This window comes from Coregonus clupeaformis, chromosome 17 (genome assembly GCF_020615455.1).
Source record: "Coregonus clupeaformis isolate EN_2021a chromosome 17, ASM2061545v1, whole genome shotgun sequence".
NCBI classification, from domain to species: domain Eukaryota; kingdom Metazoa; phylum Chordata; class Actinopteri; order Salmoniformes; family Salmonidae; genus Coregonus; species Coregonus clupeaformis.
Window position 1 is genome coordinate 43,285,881 of NC_059208.1, and position 27,524 is coordinate 43,313,404.

The following is a 27,524-nucleotide window of genomic DNA, read 5'->3' on the forward strand; positions in this document are numbered from 1 at the left end:
TTGTCTGGATGTCATCAAATGCGAGATGGTGCTGTGCCTGTGGATCGAGTGGATATTATGAAAAAAATCTAATGTTTCGCGTAAGAAATTATAGTTTTATTTTGTACATCGATGGACTTAATCGCCAACTGAGCATCATTCGCTGTAAAATCGATTTCGCGGATTTATCTTTTTTGATATAATTTATCAGTGATTATCTACACCCCCTCTAATTAACAAACGCCTTGTGGCTATGACTACGGATTTACTATCTGATTTGGATAGTCGTTTCTTCGCTGATAACCTCCTGACAAGCGAAGATTGGGGTAAGTGAGAGAGATAATACATGGTACTGTAATGCATGTTTACCACAGGGCAGCATGGATGCGTTAGCTAGCTACGTACTGTAGCTAACTAGCTAAAATGATGAGCTAACTTGTAGCTAGCTAACGAGACTCGCTGATCACGAACGCGTGAAATTGACTATGCATCTTCCATTTCCTAACCTTACCAGGTTGACCCTGGCAGCAAATTACGAAAAATCATAATGTGAAAGTTGGTGGTAGAATGATGTGCAGTTCGGGGTAGTTTGGTTTCTTGCGTGGGTGTGTGCCAATGACTGTAGCTATATATGTGCACTGGGCAGCAAACCGGATGTCACTGTATTAGCACAGATAGGATGGTTAATTATATAGTTAAACAAAATATTTGGTGTTAGTGTGAGAAAAGCTTGTGCTCTGCAAGCTTTCATTTTCCATAAGATTAAAGCTAGCTGAAAAGACCATCGATCCCAAATACCTGAATTACAAACGTATGCAATATGTGGAACCAAAACATAGGCTAAGGCCTATCTAAATACTGAAAACATAGCTGGCTTTATGGGACATCTGGTGGTCTGGGACATCTGGGTATCTCAGTCCCTTTCTTAAATCAATAGCATTTGCATCTGACAGATTGGCTTGCTTTCATTGTAGGGCACTGTATTTTAGATACTAAACTTCCCCTTTTACTGACCCCCTGATCATTGCTTTTGTATGCTCAAGTTTGCAGACTTAAGTCTTTGGTTGTCTCATGCACTTTAACTTCCTGTGATCACTGAACCTGATTCAATTTTACATTTACTCTTTATGATAGACATAATTTAAATAGTTAGGCCTGCCATATGAATCAAAACTAGTTGTGAAAAACGATTTAGAGTTGTAAAGGATAGCCTACTCAGTCTAGCATTCTTTCAAGAAAAAAACATCCCACGATAATGTAGGCTAGAACTACAATTTCATTTCAGCCCATAAATTGGCCCTCTAGTTAATGGGGTCTACTATTATAATGAGTAGCTAAGACTTTAGCTAGCCCTTGGCTAATTAAAATTCATCAGTAACGGGGAACAATTCTCAGCACAGAGCAGGTTGGTATCTGATCCCTCTGCTATTGAGCATGGGTCACCTCAGGGCTGAAAACCTCCATCTCATGTCTTTTAATCCAGCTTCCCCTCAATTGCTTAGATTTCCCTCAATTTGTAAAGCCGGAAAACCCAAACTGGACTCCTGTGAATTAAAGCTGCTTTGAATTTTAAAATGGGTGTGGAAAAGCATCAAACCTTGAGCTCATTTTAGGTGTGTTTATGATCACAACCATCATTTACTAGTAGATCCCTCTTCTTGTTTTAGCTCAAAGGTCAGAGTCGTGTTTCAAGCCCTTGACAAACCAAATAAGGCATGGGAAACCATGGCGACAAGGGGTCACTGTGGTATAGTGATAAGGCTTTACTTACCACCGCTATTGCAACTGATACTCAAGCAACTAGTGTGTCTGTCCATGTGCATAATTATGTTCCTACAGTACTAACTAATTGGTCGGTCTGTCTGTCTCAGATGCCTGTCTGTACCAGTGTGAGAGCATGGAGGAGGGAGAGGACGGGGAGTACACGAGAGGACCGAAATATGAAACATCGGTACGGACAAAGAGTTTCTGCTCGCAGACCCTGACTGTATTATCTGACCACTGTACTGCACATGTTGTATCACCACATCGAAGTTAATTCATAGCTATGACCAATGCTAATCACTCTTTCAATGATTTAGACCTAATTCCCGGTCTACTCAACATGAGGCCTATTCTAGGGATGGGCATTTGAAATGTTTTGACGGTTAGAGCACTCGCATTTATTTTTTGAGTACTCAAAGTGGGGGGGGGGGGGGGATCTATTTTTAGAACACAAGGCCTGAACTGGAAATAAATATTTGTGCATTATCTATATGCCAACAGTACGCAACAATGCCTAATTTATCAAAACCATTACAGATAACAAATCCTAATTTCTAAATTGCCCCATATATATATATATATATATATGTATATGTGCCATTTAAGATTCATTTATCGAAACCGTAAAATCAACTGGTTATACATTTACATTTACGTCATTTAGCAGACGCTCTTATCCAGAGCGACTTACAAACCCTATAGCCAGTGGGATAACCACTTTACAATATCTTATTTTTTTTTTAGGGGGGGGTAGAAGGATTACTTTATCCTATCCCAGGTATTCCTTAAAGAGGTGGGGTTTCAAATGTCTCCGGAAGGTGGTGAGTGACTCCGCTGTCCTGGCGTCGTGAGGGAGCTTGTTCCACCATTGGGGTGCCAGAGCAGCGAACAGTTTTGACTGGGCTGAGCGGGAACTATGCTTCCGCAGAGGAAAGGGAGCCAGCAGGCCAGAGGTGGATGAATGCAATGCCCTCGTTTGGATGTAGGGACTGATCAGAGCCTGAAGGTACAGAGGTGCCGATCCCCTCACAGCTCCATAGGCAAGCACCATGGTCTTGTAACAGATGCGAGCTTCAACTGGAAGCCAGTGGAGTGTGCGGAGGAGCGGGGTGACGTGAGAGAACTTGGGAAGGTTGAACACCAGACGGGCTGCGGCATTCTGGATGAGTTGTAGGGGTTTAATGGCACAGGCAGGGAGCCCAGCCAACAGCGAGTTGCAGTAATCCAGACGGGAGATGACAAGTGCCTGGATTAGGACCTGTGCCGCTTCCTGTGTAAGGCAGGGTCGTTCTCTCCGAATGTTGTAGAGCATGAACCTGCAGGATCGGGTCACCGCCTTGATGTTAGCGGAGAACGACAGGGTGTTGTCCAGGGTCACGCCAAGGCTCTTCGCACTCTGGGAGGAGGACACAACGGAGTTGTCAACCGTGATGGCGAGATCATGGAACGGGCAGTCCTTCCCGGGAGGAAGAGCAGCTCCGTCTTGCCAAGGTTCAGCTTGAGGTGGTGATCCGTCATCCATACTGATATGTCTGCCAGACATGCAGAGATGCGATTCGCCACCTGGTTATCAGAAGGGGGAAAGGAGAAGATTAGTTGTGTATCGTCAGCGTAGCAATGATAGGAGAGGCCATGTGAGGATATGACAGAGCCAAGTGACTTGGTGTATAGCGAGAATAGGAGAGGGCCTAGAACTGAGCCCTGGGGGACACCAGTGGTGAGAGCACGTGGTGCGGAGACAGCTTCTCGCCACGCCACTTGGTAGGAGCGACCGGTCAGGTAGGACGCGATCCAGGAGTGAGCCGCGCCGGAGATGCCCAGCTCGGAGAGGGTGGAGAGGAGGATCTGATGGTTCACAGTATCAAAGGCAGCAGACAGGTCTAGAAGGACAAGAGCAGAGGAGAGAGAGTTAGCTTTAGCAGTGCGGAGAGCCTCCGTGACACAGAGAAGAGCAGTCTCAGTTGAATGACCAGTCCTGAAACCTGACTGGTTTGGATCAAGAAGGTCATTCTGAGAGAGATAGCAAGAGAGTTGGCTAAAGACGGCACGCTCAATAGTTTTGGAAAGAAAAGAAAGAAGGGATACTGGTCTGTAGTTGTTGACATCAGTGGGATCGAGTGTTTGGTTTTTTGAGAAGGGGTGCAACTCTCGCTCTCTTGAAGACGGAAGGGACATAGCCAGCGGTCAAGGATGAGTTGATCAGCGAGGTGAGGTAGGGGAGAAGGTCACCGGAGATGGTCTGGAGAAGAGAGGAGGGGATGGGGTCAAGCGGGCAGGTTGTTGGGCGGCCTGCAGTCACAAGTCGCAAGATTTTATCTGGAGATAGAGGGGAGAAAGAAGTCAAAGCATAGGGTAGGGCAGTGTGAGCAGGACCAGCAGTGTCATTAGACTTAACAAACGAGGATCGGATGTCGTCAACCTTCTTTTCAAAGTGGTTGACGAAGTCATCCACAGAGAGAGAGGAGGGGGGAGGAGGATTCAGCAGGGGAGGAGAATGTGGCAAAGAGCTTCCTAGGGTTAGAGGCAGATGCTTGGAATTTAGAGTGGTAGAAAGTGGCCTTAGCAGCAGAAACAGATGAAGAAAATGTAGAGAGGAGGGAGTGAAAAGATGCCAGGTCGGCAGGGAGTTTAGTTTTCTTCCATTTCCGCTCCTCTGCCCGTAGCTCTGTTCTGTGAGCTCGCAATGAGTCATCAAGCCACGGAGCTGGAGGGGAGGACCGAGCCGGCCGGGAGGATAGGGGACACAGAGAGTCAAAGGATGCAGAAAGGGAGGAGAGGAGGGTTGAGGAGGTAGAATCAGGAGATTGGAGGGAGAAGGATTGAGCAGAGGGAAGAGATGATAGGATGGAAGAGGAGAGAGTAGTGGGAGAGAGAGAGCGAAGGTTGCGGCGGCGCATTACCATCTGTGTAGGGGCAGAGTGAGTAGTGTTGGAGGAGAGCGAGAGAGAAAAGGATACAAAGTAGTGGTCGGAGACATGGAGGGGAGTTGCAGTGAGATTAGTAGAAGAGCAGCATCTAGTAAAGATGAGGTCAAGCGTATTGCCTGCCTTGTGAGTAGGGGGGGACAGTGAGAGGGTGAGGTCAAAAGAGGAGAGGAGTGGAAAGAAGGAGGCAGAGAGAAATGAGTCAAATGTAGACATAGGGAGGTTGAAATCCCCCAGAACTGTGAGGGGTGAGCCATCCTCAGGAAAGGAACTTATCAAGGCGTCAAGCTCATTAATGAACTCTCCAAGGGAACCTGGAGGGCGATAGATGACAAGGATATTAAGCTTAAATGGGCTAGTGACTGTGACAGCATGGAATTCAAATGAGGAGATAGACAGATGGGTTAGGGGAAAAATTGAGAATGTCCACTTGGGAGAGATGAGGATTCCTGTGCCACCACCCCTCTGACCAGATGCTCTCGGGGTATGCGAGAACACATGGTCAGACGAGGAGAGAGCAGTAGGAGTAGCAGTGTTTTCAGTGGTAATCCATGTTTCCGTCAGCGCCAGGAAGTCGAGGGACTGGAGGGTAGCATAGGCTGGGATGAAGTCAGCCTTGTTGGCAGCAGAACGGCAGTTCCAGAGGCTGCCTGAGACCTGGAACTCCAGGTGTGGGGTGCGTGCAGGGACCACCAGGTTAGAGAGGCAGCAGCCACGCGGTGTGAGGCGTTTGTGTAGCCTGTGCGGAGAGGAGAGAACAGGGATAGGCAGAGGCATAGTTGACAGGCTGTAGCAAATGGCTACAATAATGCAGAGGAGATCGGAATGAAATGAACTAAACATCTGGGAAAGGAGAGAGTAAAAACCAAAACTCCCAAATATAACTCTCCCAACTTCACCCCAGAAACTATAATTGTTTCACTGAACCACCCGAATAAAACTCTCCCAACTTCCACTTTAGAAATTAGAATTGTTGTGAACTACAGCGGTTCAATGTTTCAAGAATAGACTCAACTTACTTTATTCAGCTAGCTAACTATGACGCTATAGCTAACTAGCATGCTAGCATCCAATAACACACAGTTTAGCACCAATACTTGGTTACAACAAACTACCAATAGTGTGTTAACACACTAAACAGATAATTCGTGTCCGTGTCTAGTTCCTTTCATAACGCAGCAATAATTAAACGTTGGCTAGCTAGCACAAATATATTGTATTTAGCTGCTGCAGTACAGCTAGCCGGTCGTGTTGGCTAGCTAGCAATGGCTGCTGTGTTGACTTTGTTTGAATAACGGCGGCGCTGCGAACAAATGTAGCTGGCTAAAAGGATATTGTATTTAGTTGCTACCGTTGCTAATAGCTACTCGCCAGCTAGTCCAGGAGGTGAGTTAGCTAGCTAGCTAGCTTCGTGCTACACCCGGCACCGCCGAACACAATGCTAACCTACAATAACTACCCACAACAGCCCACGATGCCTACCTATAATACCTAATAATATACAGCCCACGATGCCTACCTATAATACCTAACTACAATCTAAATACATAGTTTAAGCCTTACTCGACAAAGCCCAAGCTATGTATAAAGCCAAACTTACCCGACGCCAGCTGTCTGGGTGGCAGACTGCAATCAGTAGCTGTAATTAAGTACAGCAGCCACCAACCACCTAACGTTAATGCCTCGGATAATGAGGTTAGAAAAACAGCTGAATGGTAGGTAGCTAGCTGGCTTAATTACAGGTACTCTTAAGCGTGAAATAACATTGGAAACAGCTATCCACAGTTGCTAAAAGTTACCAGTAGCTACCCGCTAGCTAGCTAGCTTTGTTGGTCCAAGTAGTGGGTTAGCTAGCCTCGTGCTTCGCCGGGGTCCGCCGAATACAATACTTACCTACAATAATTACCTACAATAACCTACAATAACCTACAATAACTACCTAAGTAAACTAACTACAATACCTACCTACAATCTAAATACATGGTTTAAGCTTTACTCAACACCATATAAGAAGCCAAGCTTACCTCCTGCTAGAGAAAACACAACCTCTCCCGACCACCGACTGGACATATGTTATATTATATTGTGGAACACAATCTTCAAACAGGTAGTAACCTTAGCAGTGGCGCTTGCTTGTTGAAGCCTATGGCTGTGCAATGGCATAGCCTTGTTTTGTTAATTTAGCAGACACAACGCTCTTATTTCCCAAGACTTATCACAGTCAAGACGCACCTAATTTATAGGGAAAAAAGAATGTCATATAACAGAATAAAATCGAACCAACAATTTTTCTAAATGAAATAAATTGCCAATGCGAAGTGATGCGCATCTCACGTCTGGAATAGTTATTCTCAAAGAGTGATCATTTGAAACGGGGCTCAATTTAGCGAGTTGAAAGACAATTTTCTGAGGGTTACAAACCAAAATCTTTCTTCGATATACAGATGTTCGATTTAGTTTATTTTTCCTTTTCTTTCAAATTTTTCTAAACGGATTAAGAATTCTACATTAAACACTGCATGGAGATTAATTAAGACCACAACATTTATTTGGTGAGTAGGCCTGGTGTTAATGATTCTGATGAAAATACGCTCTGTCTTTATCAAATGAATGTCTTGGCATATTTTCAGTGTAGAACCTATCTATGTTTAGGGGGGTTATAGCCTAGGCTAACCAATTCTAAATGGCGTTAGCAGTTTGCAAAGTAGCCTAGGTGGAAAATAGACAGGATGCAATTATTTCAAATCTGCAGCTCGTTGTTGGAACACATATTTCCCTACATCAGTCAACCAGTTCATTTTGAATTTGTGATTAAACTGTTGTCATTTGGCAAGGAATGTAGCTTGTGTATCCCATCAGTTAGATCCGTTTTTATAGGCATTTCTTTCTGTAGGGCTAACAGAAGCTTGTGTGCGCACTCGGCACACGTGTAGCAGGAGCGGACGGAACACAATTTAGTGAGTGAGACACGGAGGGGAAAATGAATTTAGGGAGAAGAACTGATGCTTGGCTTGATTTCTTTTTTTGTTGTGTCCTGCAAATGCGCATGTACAAATGGAACACTAGAGTCAAAGCAAATGAACGTTGTCTTCAAGACCATTTTTTAAATAAAATCGGGACAAAATGTTACATGCCCGTTCGGGCAGCCACAAAGCACATTCCACAAAATATTTCACAGTATAAAAAAAGGTGATTTTTAGTCGGGTTAAAGATTGAGTTTTGACATCCGTTGGAGGACTCATTTACCCATCTCTAGCCTATTCCAATCTACTGTACCAGTCAAAAGTTTGGACACCTACTCATTCAAGGGTTTTTCTTTATTTGTACTATTTTCTACATTGTAGAATAATAGTGAAGACATCAAAACTATGAAATAACACATGGAGTCATGTAGTAACCAAAAAAGTGTTAAACAAATCAAAATATATTTTATATTTGAGATTCTTCAAATAGCCTTTTTTTAATTGTATTTTAGTACTCGTTTAGCAGACGCTCTTATCCAGAGCGACTTACAGGAGCAATTAGGGTTAAGTGCCTTGCTCAAGGGCACATCGACAGATTTTTCACCTAGTCGGCTCGGGGATTAGAACCAGCGACCTTTCGGTTACTGGCACAACGCTCTTAACCACTAAGCTACCTGCCACACTCTACTCTCTACATCCCTACAATCAACCATTGGAAATATCTTGTTTGTTAGTTTTTATTTTATTTTTTTATTTAACCTTTATTTAACCAGGTAAGCCAGTTGAGAACAGGTTCACATTTACAACTGCGACCTGGCCAAGATAAAGCAAAGTAGTGCAATAAAAACAACACAGAGTTACATATGGGGTAAAAAAACATAAAGTCAGAAATACAACAGAAAATATATATACAGTGTGTGCAAATGTAGCAAGTTATGGAGGTAAGGCAATAAATAGGCTATAGTGCAGAATAATTACAATAGTATTAACACTGGAATGCTAGATGTGCAAGAGATTATGTGCAAATAGAGATACTGAGGTGCAAAAGAGCAAAATAAATAACAATATAGGGATGAGGTAGTTGGGTGGGCTAATTTCAGATGGGCTGTGTACAGGTGCAGTGATCGGTAAGGTGCTCTGACAACTGATGCTTAAAGTTATTGAGGGAGATAAGAGTCTCCAGCTTCAGAGATTTTTGCAATTCGTTCCAGTCATTTAGTAGTATATGTGGTAACCCCCACTGTTACCTCAATATCTGCTTGCACAATATGGTCAAAATTTGAGATCCAACAACGTGTAATTCTCAAATGTTCAATTCTCCCATTGATTTGTGCAAAAGTCTCAGTTACACGAGTGTATTTCAAATTAAGATTAGGCCCATAAAGACTAGGCCTATCTGATGCAAGCATCTCAGTCCATTCAGGATTACCAGGCCATCACTGTAAATAAGAATTTGTTCTTAATTGACCTGCCTAGTAAAATAAAGTTTAAATAAAATACAGTGTGCAATAGTGCGGCAATCTGCTCATTCTTATTTTATCAAATCAAATTTTATTGGTCACATACACATATTTAGCAGATGTGTAGCTAAATGCTTGTGTTCCTAGCTCCAACAATGCAGTAGTATCTAACAATTCACAACAATACACACAAATCTAAAAGTAAAGAATGGAATTAAGAATATATAAATATTAGCACAAGCAATGTCGGAGTGGCATTGACTAAAATGCAGTATATACAGTGAGGGGAAAAAAGTATTTGATCCCCTGCTGATTTTGTACGTTTGCCCACTGACAAAGAAATTATATGTCTATAATTTGAATGGTAGGTTTATTTGAACAGTGAGAGACAGAATAACAACAAAATAATCCAGAAAAATGCATGTCAAAAATGTTATAAATTGATTTGCATTTTAATGAGGGAAATAATTATTTGACCCCCTCTCAATCAGAAAGATTTCTGGCTCCCAGGTGTCTTTTATACAGGTAATGAGCTGAGATTAGGACCACACTCTTAAAGGGAGTGCTCCTAATCTCCGTTTTTTATCTGTATAAAAGACACCTGTCCACATAAGCAATCAATCAATCAGATTCCAAACTCTCCACCATGGCCAAGACCAAAGAGCTCTCCAAGGATGTCAGGGACAAGATTGTAGACCTACACAAGGCTGGAATGGGCTACAAGACCATCGCCAAGCAGCTTGGTGAAAAGGTGACAACAGTTGGTGCGATTATTCGCAAATGGAAGAAACACAAAAGAACGGTCATTCTCCCTCAGCCTGAGCTCTTTGGCATCAACTCAACTCGTCGTGTTTGGAGGAGGAGGAATGCTGCCTATGACCCCAATAACACCATCCCCACCGTCAAACATGGAGGTGGAAACATTAACACCTTTTGGGGTGTTTTTATGCTAAGGACAAGGACAACTTCACCGCATCAAAGGGACGATGGACGGGGCCATGTACCGTCAAATCTTGGGTGAGAACCTCCTTCCCTCAGCCAGGGCATTGAAAATGGGTCGTGGATGGGTATTCCAGCATGACAATGACCCAAAACACACGGCCAAGGCAACAAAGGAGTGGCTCAAGAAGAGGCACATTAAGGTCCTGGAGTGGCCTAGCCAGTCTCCAGACCTTAATCCCATAGAAAATCTGTGGAGGGAGCTGAAGGTTCGAGTTGCCAAACGTCAGCCTCGAAACCTTAATGACTTGGAGAAGATCTGCAAAGAGCAGTGGGACAAAATCCCTCCTGAGATGTGTGCAAACCTGGTGGCCAACTACAAGAAACGTCTGACCTCTGTGATTGCCAACAAGGGTTTTGCCACCAAGTACTAAGTCATGTTTTGCAGAGGGGTCAAATACTTATTTCCCTCATTAAAATGCAAATACATTTATAAAAAAATTTACATGCGTTTTTCTGGATTTTTTTGTTGCTATTCTGTCTCTCACTGTTCAAATAAACCTACCATTAAAATTATAGACTGATCATGTCTTTGTCAGTGGGCAAACGTACAAAATCAGCAGGGGATCAAATACTTCTTTCCCTCACTGTACATATGAAATGAGTAAAGCAGTATGTAAACATTAGTGACTAGTGTTCCATTATTAAAGTGACCAGTGATTCCATGTCTATGTATATCAGTATAAACCAGGCAGCGTTACACACTACCTAGCAGTGGTGAGAGTTCAGTGTGTGATGCCAAGGTTATGGGGCTGATTTGCCTGTTGGGGCAACCGATGGTGCTCCCCCTGCCAACCTACTGACTAATCCACACGATGGCCTAATTCTGTGCTCCGCTTCCTCTCTCTCCTCGCAGTTTGACAACGATCTCGTGCTGACCCTTGATCCCGACAATCCCACATCGCCATGGAGACACCTGGACGACAACCTTCTCACAGGTGCAGAGATTAATAAAGCATGGCAGGAAGCATAAGAAGAGGTTTTCCTTTTTAAAGTATTAGTTGTGGTAGTAGACATGTTATTACTACTATAGAAGGCCCATAAAGTAAAATAGGAACATCACTTCAGGTTCGTAGTAAGGTGTCATTGTAGCTCAGCGTCGGTTTTGGTGTACTTGTAAAACCTTGCTCCCTCTCTCTCTCTCTCTCTCTGCTCTGCCTTCCTCTCACTCTTAAGGGGACAGTCCCGTATTGAAAGATGAAATGACAATAACACAGCCTTTGCCAGTGGACATGTGTAAGTTCCTCTTTGGCTATTGCTTACGTGTATGTGTGCGTCTTATGCTTGAATGTGAAATATTCACTATGTATAATTTGTGTCTGCTGTTCCAGTGTTCCGGGTAAAGGCTGAGCCTCCCTCCCCTGCCTCCTCGCTAGCCTCAGACTGCTCCCTGACGTCACTTCCAGACTCACAGGTCAGTCCAGACAGAGATCAGCTCCCAGACTCACAGGTCAGTCCAGACAGAGATCAGCTCCCAGACTCACAGGTCAGTCCAGACAGAGATCAGCTCCCAGACTCATAGGTCAGTCCAGACAGAGATCAGCTCCCAGACTCACAGGTCAGTCCAGACAGAGATCAGCTCCCAGACTCATAGGTCAGTCCAGACAGAGATCAGCTCCCAGACTCACAGGTCAGTCTAGACAGAGATCAGCTTCCACATCACACTGCTAAAGGCACCCTATGCTATATTGATGCATCACAGTTTAGAGACACTGAGATGCAATGTACACAAAGTGCTAATTTTCAGTGACATAATGATGGACTTTAGAACATAGTCAGAGTATTTCAAAACTAACCAATGTGCAACAAAGGTGTGACGCCTTTTTTAACATTTCTTGCACATCTCTCTTTCTACCATTCAGATCACAGTGAAAGGGGAGAACCCGCCCACACCTCCTTACATGTTTGGAGATGTGCTGGCACCACCACTTGGCACATGTGAAGTCACGGTGGCCTCCGCACAACTGGCCCAACCACAGTCCAAACTGCCCCCACAGCCACAGCAACACCAAACAGCAGCCAATGGCATCGACACACAGCCACAGGCCACAGGTACGCGTTTCTACAGTGACGTCAGCTATCAATGTGCTGCACAGGAAAGACTTCAGCCACGAGAGCACACTTCATATTTCATATCATGTACTTTTGGTGCAAATGTTGTTGACATTGTCCTTGGCAGACATTTATAGTGCATGGGAGTGGTTTTAACTCCCACACTATCATGTTCTCTGTCCCTCCAGTCCACCCCACTGCGGCCACGATTAAAGCCAGTACCATCCTGAGCAGTAAGCCTCTCATCCAGCCCAGGCCTGTGTGTGTAGCAGCTCTCCCCGTCCCCCAGGCTCCTAGTCCAGCCAAGGCCCTCATACTGCACAGCCTGCCTAGCATGGACCAGAGCAGGCCTGGTGAGTCTTGGGACCAGACTGACCATTTTTCACACATTACCTTATTCCAGGCTTACCATTTGGTGAATGCATGAGGTTAATTAAAGGGGAGCGTTGAACTCAGAAGTTTTGAATTCAGAGTTACTGTATGTATCTGTGTGTGTATGCTCAAATCGCCACAATACCTATTAATGTCTATTCCTGTGATTGATTAGAATGTGTTTGTATTTCATTCTCTTTTTTGTGTGGTAAATGGCCATGCCATTACATAATACATGATGTAATAGCTAAGTGATGTCACATTCCTTTCCTCCCTTAGTGGTGCTTTCCCAGTCCGTCTGTCTGGGGTCCGCTCCAGCCATCGTCAAAATGGAGCCCGTCTCCCCCACAATGCCTCACTGCCATAGCCCCACGGCCCCCTTCCCCAGCAAACCCATAGTCCCAGCGTCCTCTCTGCCAGGGAGCAACTGCAACGGCATCGATGTGAGTGTCTGTCAGTCACATGTCAGTCAGTCAGTGAGTAGGTCTCTCTCAATTTCTTCTTCAACCGTTGCGTTACCTCAGGCTTCACTGTTAGATCATACACCCATTAACTTTCATGCATTCTCTCCTCCGGCCGCGTCTCAGATGAAGGTGATGAAGAGGCAGCAGCGGATGATCAAGAACCGGGAGTCGGCGTGCCAGTCACGCAAGAAGAAGAAGGAGTACCTGCAGAACCTGGAGGGCCAGCTGAGGGAGGTGCAGCAGGAGAACGAGCGCCTCCGCAGGGAGAACCAGGCCCTGAGGGAGAGGCTTGCCGGGAAAGAGGTACAGGAGGGGAGAGGGAGGGAGGGAGGGTGGGTGGAGTGGAGTGGAGTGGAGTGGAGTGGAGTGGAGTGGGAGGGAAGAAGGTACAGGGGAAGGGAGAACGGAGGGGTATGGGAGGAGAGTAGTGGCGGAGGTACAGGAGTAGAATCAAGGGGAGGGGTAGGAGACAGAGGAGGGAGGGTGGCAGGGGAGCTGGAAAGCCAGGAAACCTCCCTTAAGCAAATGTGTTCGTGATTACATTACTGAGGCAGAGATGGATTTCCCTAATGAACCGGATGGACTGTATTGCTTTCAATGAATCTTTCTAAATGAAAGTCTTAAGAATGTGGTTAAGATTTGACTGTTAAAGAAACAACTAGGAATACATTCAAAGAGGTCATTGAGGACATGTTGGTACTTGCGTGTTTACTAGGGCCAGGACGATACCAGTATCGCAATATTTTTTCCAGGGCAAAAATGAAAACCCGAAGTAGAACACTTAGGTCCTTTAAAAACCTGCTATATGTAAAATATTGTGTTCTATAGCTTGGAAAATAAATAAATGTCCCTCTGGATGACAACATAATGACGTTTGTTTCCAAAAGACGGCTGTTTTCCTAAAGAAGTTAACCCTCTTCGTGTTTTGTTTCCTTGCCACGATACTAACGAGCATCGCGATACTGGTATCGTCCCGGCCATAGTGTTTACATTGTGCTCTAACTCTCCTCTCTCTGTTCCAGGGCAGTGACTCTGGTAACAACAAGAGGGCCGTCTGCGTCATGGCAGTGCTACTATTCATGACTTTCAGTTTCGGCCCCGTCAGGTAAAAGTCACTGCCATTCAATGAAGTGTTATCAATTGGCAAATTGGCCCCCAAAAAATCCTGTTTTAAAGAGTCATGTACAGAACTGCATGATTGGTTGATTTTGACAAAATGTTTTCCTCCAGTATCACAGACAGGAAGCTGGAGACGGGGTTACAGGAAGAGGTGGTCCCTCACACAGGAAGACATCTCCTGGAGTTTGAGACGGCTCAGGAACACAGCAGAGTGGAGGAAAGGATAGAGCCCGAGGAGGAGGGAGGAGAGGATAGGTGGAAGGGAAGAGAGGTGGAGAGGGAATCCACTGATTCATACCAGTTTAGGTGGGTAATAAAGTCCAATTCATAGTTAACTCTGCATATCCACGATGGTGAGCCTGTTCATTATGACCTTATCACAGCCATCTGCGGCTGCTGCTCATGTGGTTCTAATTGATGAGGCTTTGCAAACATGCTTCAGTCAAGTAGAATGCCATTATCAATTTTCAATCAATTTTATTTTATATAGCCCTTCTTACATCAGCTAATATCTCGAAGTGCTGTACAGAAACCCAGCCTAAAACCCCAAACAGCTAGTAATGCAGGTGTAGAAGCACGGTGGCTAGGAAAAACTCCCTAGAAAGGCGAAAACCTAGGAAGAAACCTAGAGAGGAACCAGGCTATGAGGGGTGGCCAGTCCTCTTCTGGCTGTGCCGGGTGGAGATTATAACAGAACCATGCCAAGATGTTCAAAAATGTTCATAAGTGACAAGCATGGTCAAATAATAATCAGGAATAAGAGAACAAGACCGTGTTTGAGATGTGCAGAAGATTTGCATGCAGTCTAATCATTTAGAATGCAGTCATACTGGTCTGAACTTGAAACTACAGTGGCTTGCGAAAGTATTCACCCCCCTTGGCATTTTTCCTATTTTGTTGCCTTTGTATCATTTGATTTACACAACATGCCTACCACTTTGAAGATGCTAAATATTTTTTATTGTGAAACAAACAAGAAATAAGACAAAAAAACAGAACTTGAGCGTGCATAACTATTCACCCCCCCCAAAGTCAAAACTTTGTAGAGCCACTTTTTGCAGCAATTACAGCTGCAAATATATTGGGGTATGTCTCTATAAGCTTGGCACGTCTAGCCACTGGGATTTTTGCCCCATTCTTCAAGGCAAAACTGCTCTAGCTCCTTCAAGTTCGGTGGGTTCCGCTGGTGTACAGCAATCTTTGTCATACCACAGATTCTCAATTGGATTGAGGTCTGGGCTTTGACTAGGCCATTCCAAGACATTTAAATGTTTCCCCTTAAACCACTTGAGTGTTGCTTTAGCATTATGCTTAGGGTCATTGTCCTGCTGGAAGGTGAACCTCCGTCCCAGTCTCAAATCTCTGGAAGACTGAAAAAGGTTTCCCTCAAGAATTTCCCTGTATTTAGCGCCATCCATCATTCCTTCAGTTCGGACCAGTTTCCCAGTCCCTGCCGATGGAAAAACATCCCCACAGCATGATGCTGCCACCACGCTTCACTGTGGGGATGGTGTTCTCGGGGTGATGAGAAGTGTTGGGTTTGCACCAGACATTGCGTTTTCCTTGAAGACCAAAAAGCTCAATTTTAGTCTCATCTGACCAGAGTACCTTCTTCCATATGTTTGGGGAGTCTCTCACATGCCTTTTGGCGAACACCAAACGTGTTTGCTTATTTTTTTCTTTAAGCAATGGCTTTTTTCTGCCCACTCTTCTGTAAAGCCCAGCTCTGTGGAGTGTACGGCTTAAAGTGGTCCTATGGACAGATACTCCAATCTCCGCTGTGCAGCTCCTTCAGGGTTATCTTTGGTCTCTTTGTGGCCTCTCTGATTAATGCCCTCCTTGCCTGGTCCGTGAGTTTTGGTGGGCGGCCCTCTCTTGGCAGGTTTGTTGTGGTGCCATATTCTTTCAATTTTTTAATAATGGATTTAATGGTGCTCCGTGGGATGTTCAAAGTTTCAGATATTTTTTTATAACCCAACCCTGATCTGTACTTCTCCACAACTTTGTCCCTGACCTGTTTGGAGAGCTCCTTGGTCTTCATGGTGCCGCTTGCTTGGTGGTGCCCCTTGCTTAGTGGTGTTGCAGACTCTGGGGCCTTTCAGAACAGGTGTATATATACTGAGATCATGTGACACTTAGATTGCACACAGGTGGACTTTATTTCACTAATTATGTAACTTCTGAAGGTAATTGGTTGCACCAGATCTTATTTAGGGGCTTCATAGCAAAGGGGGTGAATACATATACACGCACCACTTTTCCGTTATTTATTTTTTAGAATTGTTTGAAACAAGTTATTTTTTTCATTTCACTTCACCAATTTGGACTATTTTGTGTATGTCCATTACATGAAATCCAAATAAAAATCCATTTAAATTACAGGTTGTAATGCAACAAAATAGGAAAAACGCCATGGGGGATGAATACTTTTGCAAGGCACTGTATGTAACAGGCAGTGGTGGAAAATGTATTAAATTGTCATACTTGAGTAAAAGTAAAGAGACCTTAATAGAAAATGACTCAAGTAAAAGTGAAAGTCACACAGTAAAATACTACTTGAGTAAAAGTCTTAATGTATTTGGTTTAAATATACTTATGTATCAAAAGTGAATGTAATTGCTAAAATATACTTAAGTATCAAAAGTAAAAGTATAAATCAATTCCAATTCCTTATGTTAAGCAAACCAGACGGCACAATTTAATTACATTTTTTACGGATAGCCAGAGGTACACTCCACCACTCAGAAGTAATTTACAAACAAAGCATTTGTGTTTAGTGAGTCCACCAGATCAGAGGCAGTAGGGATGACCAGGGATGTTCTCTTGATAAGTGCGTGTATTGGACCATTTTCCTGTCAAAATGTAATGAGTACTTTTGGGTGTGAGGGAAAATGTATTTAGTAAAAAGTACATTATTTTCTTTAGGAATGTAGTGAAGTAACTGCTAACAGGCTGTCATAAAATGAATGATGTCCACATATGACTTGCCTGTAAGATGTTTACTTCATGTTTACAGCTCTTTAAGGACTTGTGCCCTTTGAAATCACTATGGTTTTGTATAGAATAGTATTGATATACTTGTTAGGCTTTCAGAAGGATGTTGAATCTGTTAAAGGTTGTTGTTTCAATCTGTATTACATGTTTGGCTGTTTTTAGAAACCTGAGTGATGTGTTCAGCGATGTGAAGGACCTGGTCCTGCAGGACCTTGACCGCTATTTCACCTCTAATGACTGCAGGCAGTTCAACCGCTCCGAGTCCCTCAGGTCAGCAGCGCTGCTATAGTCCTAACTCAGGCGTCCACGAGTCTCTCTGTCATCCCATCTTTCACCACATTATGCAAATATGATATTGAGTTACACCATCTACAGTACACCTGTGCTCTCAAACAGGCCTGTCACTGTATCCATGTTCAAAGGAGGCAGTGTATATTATATCCCCATAGATCCCACTGTATTTGTATTATACTGAATTAGTCAAGTTTCTGTGTGCTCATCTTGACTTCTACAGCTGACTGTTTCTCTTTCTCGCTCAGGCTGGCGGATGAGCTGAGAGGATGGGTTCACAGGCACCAGATCGACAGGAAGAAGTCTGGAGGGAAGCCAAAGATAGTGAAAAAAGCTAAAATAGCACAGGTGTGGTTTCATCTACTTTCTTAGTATTTCTGTATCAGATCATATTTTCGTAGTATTGCACGTTCAGATGCACACGTGAGTACACATGATGCCTCTGGTGTGTTGAACGACCTAGTTTCTGTTCATGTGTATTGTTTTGCATCATAGTTGTTTCCCTTCCCTTTTCTACAGAAAGCACAGCTAAGGAAGACAAACTTCTCAAGATATCTTCCCATTCAGACCCATCGTTCCATTGAAAGGTAACCGTTGTAGACTACATATACAGTGGGGGAGAAAAGTATTTAGTCAGCCACCAATTGTGCAAGTTCTCCCACTTAAAAAGATGAGAGGCCTGTAATTTTCATCATAGGTACATGTCAACTATGACAGACAAATTGAGATTTTTTTTCTCCAGAAAATCACATTGTAGGATTTTTAATGAATTGATTTGCAAATTATGGTGGAAAATAAGTATTTGGTCACCTACAAACAAGCAAGATTTCTGGCTCTCACAGACCTGTAACTTCTTCTTTAAGAGGCTCCTCTGTCCTCCACTCGTTACCTGTATTAATGGCACCTGTTTGAACTTGTTATCAGTATAAAAGACACCTGTCCACAACCTCAAACAGTCACACTCCAAACTCCACTATGGCCAAGACCAAAGAGCTGTCAAAGGACACCAGAAACAAAATTGTAGACCTGCACCAGGCTGGGCAGACTGAATCTGCAATAGGTAAGCAGCTTGGTTTGAAGAAATCAACTGTGGGAGCAATTATTAGGAAATGGAAGACATATAAGACCACTGATAATCTCCCTCGGTCTGGGGCTCCACGCAAGATCTCACCCCGTGGGGTCAAAATGATCACAAGAACGGTGAGCAAAAATCCCAGAACCACACGGGGGGACCTAGTGAATGACCTGCAGAGAGCTGGGACCAAAGTAACAAAGCCTACCATCAGTAACACACTACGCCGCCAGGGACTCAAATCCTGCAGTGCCAGACGTGTCCCCCTGCTTAAGCCAGTACATGTCCAGGCCCGTCTGAAGTTTGCTAGAGTGCATTTGGATGATCCAGAAGAGGATTGGGAGAATGTCATATGGTCAGATGAAACCAAAATAGAACTTTTTGGTAAAAACTCAACTCGTCGTGTTTGGAGGACAAAGAATGCTGAGTTGCATCCAAAGAACACCATACCTACTGTGAAGCATGGGGGTGGAAACATCATGCTTTGGGGCTGTTTTTCTGCAAAGGGACCAGGACGACTGATCCGTGTAAAGGAAAGAATGAATGGGGCCATGTATCGTGAGATTTTGAGTGAAAACCTCCTTCCATCAGCAAGGGCATTGAAGATGAAACGTGGCTGGGTCTTTCAGCATGACAATGATCCCAAACACACCGCCCGGGCAAGGAGTGGCTTCGTAAGAAGCATTTCAAGGTCCTGGAGTGGCCTAGCCAGTCTCCAGATCTCAACCCCATAGAAAATCTTTGGAGGGAGTTGAAAGTCCGTGTTGCCCAGCGACAGCCCCAAAACATCACTGCTCTAGAGGAGATCTGCATGGAGGAATGGGCCAAAATACCAGCAACAGTGTGTGAAGACTTACAGAAAACGTTTGACCTGTGTCATTGCCAACAAAGGGTATATAACAAAGTATTGAGAAACTTTTGTTATTGACCAAAGACTTATTTTCCACTGTAATTTGCAAATAAATTCATTAAAAATCCTACAATGTGATTTTCAGGAATTTTTTTCTCATTTTGTCTGTCATAGTTGACGTGTACCTATGATGAAAATGACAGGCCTCATCTTTTTAAGTGGGAGAACTTGCACAATTGGTGGCTGACTAAATACTTTTTTCCCCCACTGTACCTGTAGTCAGCAGTGGTGTTCATCCTTCAATTTCTAAGTGATTCGTTGACTTTTGCATGTTCACTTGTACCATACTAAACCAAGTTTTGTATTTGTATCAACTGAGGGGAAAAAAACTGCTGGATTGAGTCCTACCATTTTTATTGGTATTTGTCATATTGGCCTAACTTCCCTTCTATTTGTCTCTCACAGTCAGATACAAGTGTTCCCTGCTGGTCCAGAGATCAGCTACAGTGACTTCATGGACGCTATCGACCGGCGTGAGGACACCTTCTACGTGGTCTCCTTCAGACGGGTAAGACAGAACAGCAACGCCAAATCTCTAGGGAAGTGAAACCGAGTGTGAATAAAAACGGACAGTGGGTGTCATTCACATTTTTATTTATTTCACTTTTATTTAACCAGGTAAGCCAGTTGAGAACAAGTTCTCATTTACCACTGCGACCTGGCCAAGATAAAGCAAAGCGGTGCGATTTAAAAACAACAACATAGAGTTACATATGGGGTAAAACAAAACATAAAGTCAAAAATACAACATAAAATATATATACAGTGTGTGCGAATGTAGTAAATTATGGAGGTAAGGCAATAAATAGGCCATAGTGCAAAATAGTTACAATTTCGTATTAACACTGGAATGATAGATGTGCAAATAGAGATACTGTGGTGCAAATTAGCAAAATGAATAACAATATGGGGATGAGGTAGTTGGATGGGCTAATTACAGATGGGCTGTGTACAGGTGCAGTGATCGGTAAGCTGCTCTGACAACTGACGCCTAAAGTTAGTGAGGGAGATAAGTGTCTCCGGCTTCAGAGATTTTTGCAGTTCGTTCCAGTCATTGGCAGCAGAGAACTGGAAGGAATGGCGGCCAAAGGAGGTGTTGGCTTTGGGGATGACCAGTGAGATATACCTGCTGGAGCGCAGACTACGGGTGGGTGTTGCTATGGTGACCATTGAGCTAAGATAAGACAGGGATTTGCCTAGCAGTGATTTATAGATGACCTGGAGCCAGTGGGTTTGGCGACGAATATGTAGTGAGGGACAGCCAACAAGAGCATACAGGTCACAATGGTGGTAGTATATGGGGCTTTGGTGACAAAACGGATGGCACTGTGATAGACTACATCCAATTTGCTGAGTAGAGTGTTGGAGGCTATTTTGTAAATGACATCGCCGAAGTCTAGGATCGGTAGGATAGTCAGTTTTACGAGGGCATGTTTTGCAGCATGAGTGAAGGAGGCTTTGTTGCGAAATAGGAAGCCGATTCTAGATTTAACTTTTGATTGGAGATGCTTAATGTGAGTCTGGAAGGAGAGTTTACAGTCTAACCAGACACCTAGGTATTTGTAGTTGTCCACATACTCTAGGTCAGACCCGCCGAGAGTAGCGATTTCTAGTCGGGTGGGCGGGTGCAAGCAGCGTTCGGTTGAAGAGTATGCATTTAGTTTTACTAGTGTTTAAGAGCAGTTGGAGGCTACGGAAGGAGTGTTGTATGGCATTGAAGCTCGTTTGGAGGTTTGTTAACACAGTGTCCAATGAAGGGCCAGATGTATACAAAATGGTGTCGTCCGCATAAAGGTGGATCCGAGCGTCACCAGCAGCAAGAGCAACATCATTGATATACACAGAGAATAGAGTCGGCCCGAGAATTGAACCCTGTGGCACCCCCATAGAGACTGCCAGAGGTCCAGACAACAGGCCCTCCGATTTGACACATTTAACTCTATCTGAGAAGTAGTTGGTGAACCAGGCGAGGCAGTCATTTGAGAAACCAAGGCTATTTAGTCTGCCAATAAGAATGTGGTGGTTGACAGAGTCGAAAGCCTTGGCCAGGTCGATGAAGACGGCTGCGCAGTACTGTCTTTTATCGATCGCGATTATAATATCGTTTAGGACCTTGAGCGTGGCTGAGGTGCACCCATGACCAGCTCGGAAACCGGATTGCCGGATGCATAATACAAGACAAATATGTCCGACATTTATTAACATACTTTCTCTCTGTAGGATCACCTGCTGTTGCCAGCCATCAGCCACAATAAGACCACACGACCCAAAATGTCTCTGGTGATGCCAGCTATGTCTGTCAACGGTGAGTTTGTTTTTCTTGATATCTAGATGGAACAATTGGTGGTTTAGAATTATGCCAAATTATAGCCTCATTGCACTTCTGTACACTGTTGTACAAATATTGTCCGATTTAACTTTTTGAGATGCCCTTGTTATCTTTGAACAATGGAGATCTTTGAATGTTGAATTTCATTTTTTGGTGAACGCGGAGGCATATTACGTAAAACCTACGTGTTATGTGCCCTTGAGCAAGGCACTAAACCCTAATTAGCTCCAGGGGCGCTGTACTACTATGGCTGACCCTGTAAAACAACACATTTCACTGCACCTATCTGGTGTACGGGACCAAAAAATTAAATGTTTGTTTGTTTTTGTTAGTTGTTTAGTTAGCCTCTGTATCTGTCTATCTATTGTACACTTTCCTCTCCCTGTCAGTGTCTCTTTTTTTACATTGCACTCTCGTTCTCTCTCACTCCCACAGAGAGTTTATATAACAAATCCCAGGGGTACGAGATGATGATGCAGGTGGATTGTGAGGTCATGGACACCCGGATCATCCCCATCAAAGCTTCCGCTGTTCCCCCGTCCCTCCGCGACCCCCCTCCCGCTCCCCCCGCCCACCATCACCACAGCAACCACACCTCCCTCCGAGGCCGCCACCATCCCCACACCGGCGGAGCGGCGTCTCCACGGCAACCCTTACCTGCCAGAAGACAGGAGGCTGAGTATTACATCAGCCAGGGGGGCGGGGTTTGAGGTTAGTGAAGGTGAACAAATGAGAGTGGGATGAAAGGAGAAAGGAAAGGAAGTGGAAAACAGGAAGGAGAGGGTAATGGGAGATTGAATAGGTGAAGTGAGATGGAGAGGAGGACTTGATAAGGGAGAGTGGAAAGGTTGTTGGAGGCAAATCTGTCAGGGAATTATGGAGGCCATCTGTACTAATTGAAACAAATGGTTAACAATACGGTGCCACAATGTTGAAACGTTGTCCCAGCAACTCAAAGCAAATGTGTTTATTCTACTGAAGATTCAATATTTGAATCAATATACTAATAGACCAATGAGTAAAACCCACTCCGCAAAGCTGATCTGTTTAATATAAAAAAAGTCAAATAAAATTGAAGTTCAATTTTTCTTTAGCAAACCTAAAAGACGTGACACCCTCTTTTTTTAAAACATTCTAGAATTAAAAGGTTTACCAATGGTTCCTAACTAAATAATTTCTTAATATATACTTTTTTTAAACCTGCCCAAACATAGACCTAGCAGTTCACTGCACTTCGACATAGCGCAGAATGAATCACCGAAATATATGCAGCTAATGGTAGTGGACTGCTCATGGTTTCATTTGAGGACAATTTTTTGTAGCGGTTCCATTTTGTATATTTGTGTTTATTGCTCTCCATTGAAATTCCATTCAGAGGGCTCCTGCAGAAAATGCAGGTCAGATGCTAGTCGTCAGCTTAGATTTGTTTTTTGTTTGTTTCTTTTTTATGTAAAATGTGTTTGGATTTGTATGAGGATTTATTTAACTTGTGATTATTGGTTGTAAATATCAATGGTAGCTGTTGTGATATTGTTATTTTCAAACCTATATTTTGCTCTGTCCTCTAAACTACTTCTTCTTATGGGCACAAACCTGCTGTTCCTATACTCCAGAAGTGAGCACATTAATAAGTACATGGACAGGCCTAAATATATTTGCATTGAACGCAGAAGACCACCTTGATCATACAGTGTGTTGTGTATTTGTATATACTTGTAATTTTCTAGCACTTGCACAAATCTTGCAGCATCGAGCTTGATCCACTGTATCTCCATGTAATTATGGAGAATAGCAACAGATTTGGTAGTACAGAAAAAAATCTAGGATGTATTAACATCTGAATACATTCTCAATGTCATCAGCAATATGGTGATGTTAAATTACTGACACCTTATCCAGAATCATCCAGGTACTCTGAAATTATAGAATTGATTGTGTTTCTTATACACATATGTGAAGTAAATCCAGTAAGCATTGTTTTCAGTTTGTTTTTGTTTTTTACCCCCCAAATGCAGTCAGTCTTCTGACCAAAACTGGTTTCTGAGTCTACAATGAGATGTGAAGTCATTTTCATTAGTTGCAAACTCTCTGTGAACTCGTCTTGCTCTGACTGAAGCACTGCACACACTTCTTCAGCAAGTGTATATGTTTGAGATAATAATGCCATTCTCACGGGAATACCACCCATTGTTTTTCATTTTTATATAAAAAGTATAATAATTCTTATCAAAAGAAATGAAATATTTAAAAAGTTTGATATGAAGCTGTACAAGTTTTGTTAGGGGTGTTGAGAGGTCTCTTTTTAGTTTGATTTCAGAACCCACTTTGGCCAATGGGAATACAGGAACACAATGCTACTAGTGATATATAGTGAGGTGTCGGATCCAATACATTTACATGTCAATTCACTCCCACACAAACACACTCACCACACACATGCACATTATATGTACACACACACACGGCAAAACTTTAAGCATGAAAATCTGTGGTTATAATGGTAGCAATGTACATTATATGGTCAATGCCTCCTGTCTTTTTTCTTATTTAAATGAATTTTCATAACTTTTTTTTTTTAATTCTCTTTCCCTGATTATACGAGAAGTTTGAACTGCTGCCTTTTTGTTTGTAGAAAACGAACATTGAATTTGATAAATAAAGCGATTTTTAAAGTACACTGTTGCATTTCTCTTGAACATAACAAAAAAGAAGGAGTAACATGAACATAGCCACGTTCAGAGACCTAGTTATCATCCAACTTTTTTGTTTGTCAGTTTTCCTTAGGATTCTTCTTACCGATCCAGTGTGTATCACAATTGTTCTGTAACCTTGATTGGATTTATCTCTTAAACCGAAGGCCAGAGTAGTTGGTCTCGTTCCAGCAGCTTTTATTGTCAGTTGATACAAAGAACATCCTTGGTTTAGTCTGGTACAAATAATCTGAAAATAAACAGATAATGCCCTCTACTGAATGCTTTCACTTAATCTCGCTACTGCATTTTCATCTCACTACTCATGTAGCCTGACAAATGCAAATTATTAACAAGTCAAATGTCTTTGCAGGAGAAATTTGCATCAGGGAAATAGATGCGAAAGGACAACCTAAAAGTAAAGGAAAACTGGTCTGGTGACCAAGCAAACAGCTTCATATAGACTGGCAGCAATGTTTTTCAGTACAAGAACCCATCATTATTCAGGGCCAAGCTGAGGTAGTTGAATGTTCAGCACAGACTGATGACAAGAGCTAGTAAAGCATGTTTGAATTCCCAGAGGACAGGGCACTACTTTGACAGAGAACCAGGGGCCTAATTGCTGAAGTAACTACCCAGCCATAAAGCAGAAAGCAGATGATGGGGGCAAATAAAAGGGAGCGGTTGCCATCGTAAATGCAGGACGGGGCCTCCTACAAATTGACAAAGTTTGAAGCTCAGCTCACACACACTCACAGATCCTGTTCCTGAGGTATTCAGAAAAACGAGTCAAGAACAGTCACAAAATAAGAATCTGCCTGACTGATGACTTCGACATTAACTTTAGGGAATGTCAATGTAATCAATCAGATGGGATTCTTTTTCAGTGTCTTTTCTTGTTCATCGGGCTGTATGAATATCAAAGAACGCAATGGTAAAGGTTAATACAACTGAGAGACTCAAAACATGTTTGTCTTCATCAGGCATCTTTCACAGCTAGGGGGCACTTGAGTTCTGTGCATTGTGGCTTCTGGGTGAATCAGACCCCAGTCTGATGGTGGTGTTGTATGACCAAAGAAAGACATCTCCATGTTAGACCCCTACAGGATCTCAGAATGGTCCATAACATTTGGAGACATTTCGGTCTGGTCACTTGAACAGTCTGCAGGGAATACTACTTTCGTTTGGAAACATTTGCTCCTATTTTGGAGGTAATCAAATATACTTTTGGCTCAGAAAACATGGAAAAGAGGGACGACTACAACCAATTTTGATCAAGTAAAAGGTTCAAAGGAGAGTGTTTTGGCTTTGAGAAAGTATGGATGGGGGGTGACACTGTAAACATGACAATTCTGCCTCCTGGACATTCCAATGATTCTCTTTTGATCGCACATCAGTATAGCTGCACCGAGCGTAGTAATTTACACTGATTTACAAGGTGACTTTACCAGTCCACTGGAGTCTGTTAATTAGAAGTTAATGTTTTTTTGTACAATGTTGTTATTTCAGTAGGTAGTATGTCTTAGATTTTATATTCAGTAGGAAATATCCTCTCGCTCGCTCTCTCTCTCTCTCACACTCACACACACACACACACACACACACACACACACACACACACACACACACACACACACACACACACACACACACACACACACACACACACACACTCAGCTGATTAGGGAGTATTGGAAGGCTGTTTGGCCCTCAGGTAGGGGTTTACAGTCAGCTTCTACATTTACCCCTAGCATTACAGACATGAGAGGATGTCCCAGTAAGCAGAATTACATTTAAAAATATGTCTAAAATACGTATTTTCCAGACGTTGAAGTATAATTTTAGGTTATGGATGAAAGGTGAAAATATGTATTTTCCAGACATTTAAAATACGTATTTTCAGGATGTTGAAAATACATATTTTCTGGATGTTAGTGATGTTACGTTTGATACTGGAGCCCCGAGGCCTTCGTCGAAATCGCTAAGAAGCTAACTTCGAAGCAGTGTGCCACTGCGAGTATCACTTTATCAGAAATACGTCATCAATGACGTCCGAAGCTTCATTTGTTCACGTGCAAACCATGTGTAGCAAAATGCAAGAGCCCACTGATTTCACTGTGGTTCCGGTGCTTTCTTTGATTAAGCTGCTTTCAAACACCGACCTCTACTGGATACCATACTTATAAATATAGTTATGATTTTGTACATTTAATTTCACCTGACCGGTAGTTTAGCAGGTAGAGTATGAACTATGGAACATTCAGGGACATGTGGGTATGAGATCAAATCCTGTTGAAGACACACTATTTTGATTTAATTTTATGTGAAAGCACACTTTCTGCAATGTTGTTCAATTAATTTGTTTTATTTAGTATAGTATAAGCTTCTGTCTTAAGCATCCTAAATAATGCAAAAACCGCTGCACCACAGAGTTTTGATAAAATCAGTTGAAAAAACCCTCTATCTGATAATCACATGTTGCTATTTATTGCTGAACAGCAGATGTCACTAATCTGCATTGTGAACGGATAATAAAGCTGTTTTCGACACAATTGTCTGGAAAGCCTCAATGCTTCAGGAATCTTCGTTTACCCATCACTACTAGACTTGAAAATACGTATTTTCCAGACGTTGAAAAGACGGGTGTTGAAATCAGGTTTATTTTCGGTTATGAATGAAAGTTGAGAAGATGTCTTAATAAATAAATAAAACTACAATAAAATTCTCATGAATGGTTACAGAATTTTTATATTCTTGCTATGACTACTATGTTGTTGTTTATCTACCTTAGTTGAATGCACTGACTATAAGTCACTCTGGATAAGAGTGTCTGCTGAATTACCAAAATGTAAAAACAAACACTTGCAAAGCATGATGTGTATTATTCTAATGAGCTCCGCGCCCAGACCAAATCTTAACAAATAATAGACAATAATGTTTGGGCCAAATCAAGGCCAGTCCAGACCGTACCAAATCGGAACTAATTTTAGACATCTATGTTTGGGCCAAATATAGGCCGATCCGGACCAAAGATCAATGTCCGTGGACATTGAAATCAAGGCCAGTCCGGAAAACAAAACTAAAAATGAGACGAGACAAAAAAAAGATGTCCAAAATACATTGTGTCGTCGGTGCTTAGTGG

The 27,524-nt window shown here is 42.9% G+C and overlaps 1 protein-coding gene across 3 annotated transcripts; it reads left to right on the forward strand.

Moving 5' to 3' along the window:
- On the forward strand, positions 1-24,367 carry LOC121586473 (cyclic AMP-dependent transcription factor ATF-6 beta-like). 3 transcript variants are annotated; one of them, XM_045226374.1, is made up of 17 exons: positions 1-305; positions 1,851-1,930; positions 10,946-11,027; positions 11,266-11,325; positions 11,421-11,503; positions 11,952-12,141; positions 12,330-12,494; positions 12,793-12,989; positions 13,101-13,280; positions 14,000-14,082; positions 14,208-14,402; positions 17,253-17,360; positions 17,630-17,729; positions 17,901-17,968; positions 19,769-19,871; positions 21,584-21,668; positions 22,128-24,367. In XM_045226374.1, exons 1-17 carry the CDS (start codon positions 233-235, stop codon positions 22,400-22,402), a joined length of 2,127 nt encoding a protein of 708 aa, XP_045082309.1. In that variant the 5' UTR covers positions 1-232; the 3' UTR covers positions 22,403-24,367. The 3 variants fall into 3 exon arrangements, with proteins under 3 accessions (XP_045082309.1, XP_045082310.1, XP_045082308.1); XM_045226375.1 differs by having other exon boundaries at positions 12,793-12,956; XM_045226373.1 differs by having other exon boundaries at positions 12,793-13,280.
- The last annotated feature ends 3,157 nt before the right edge of the window (positions 24,368-27,524 follow it).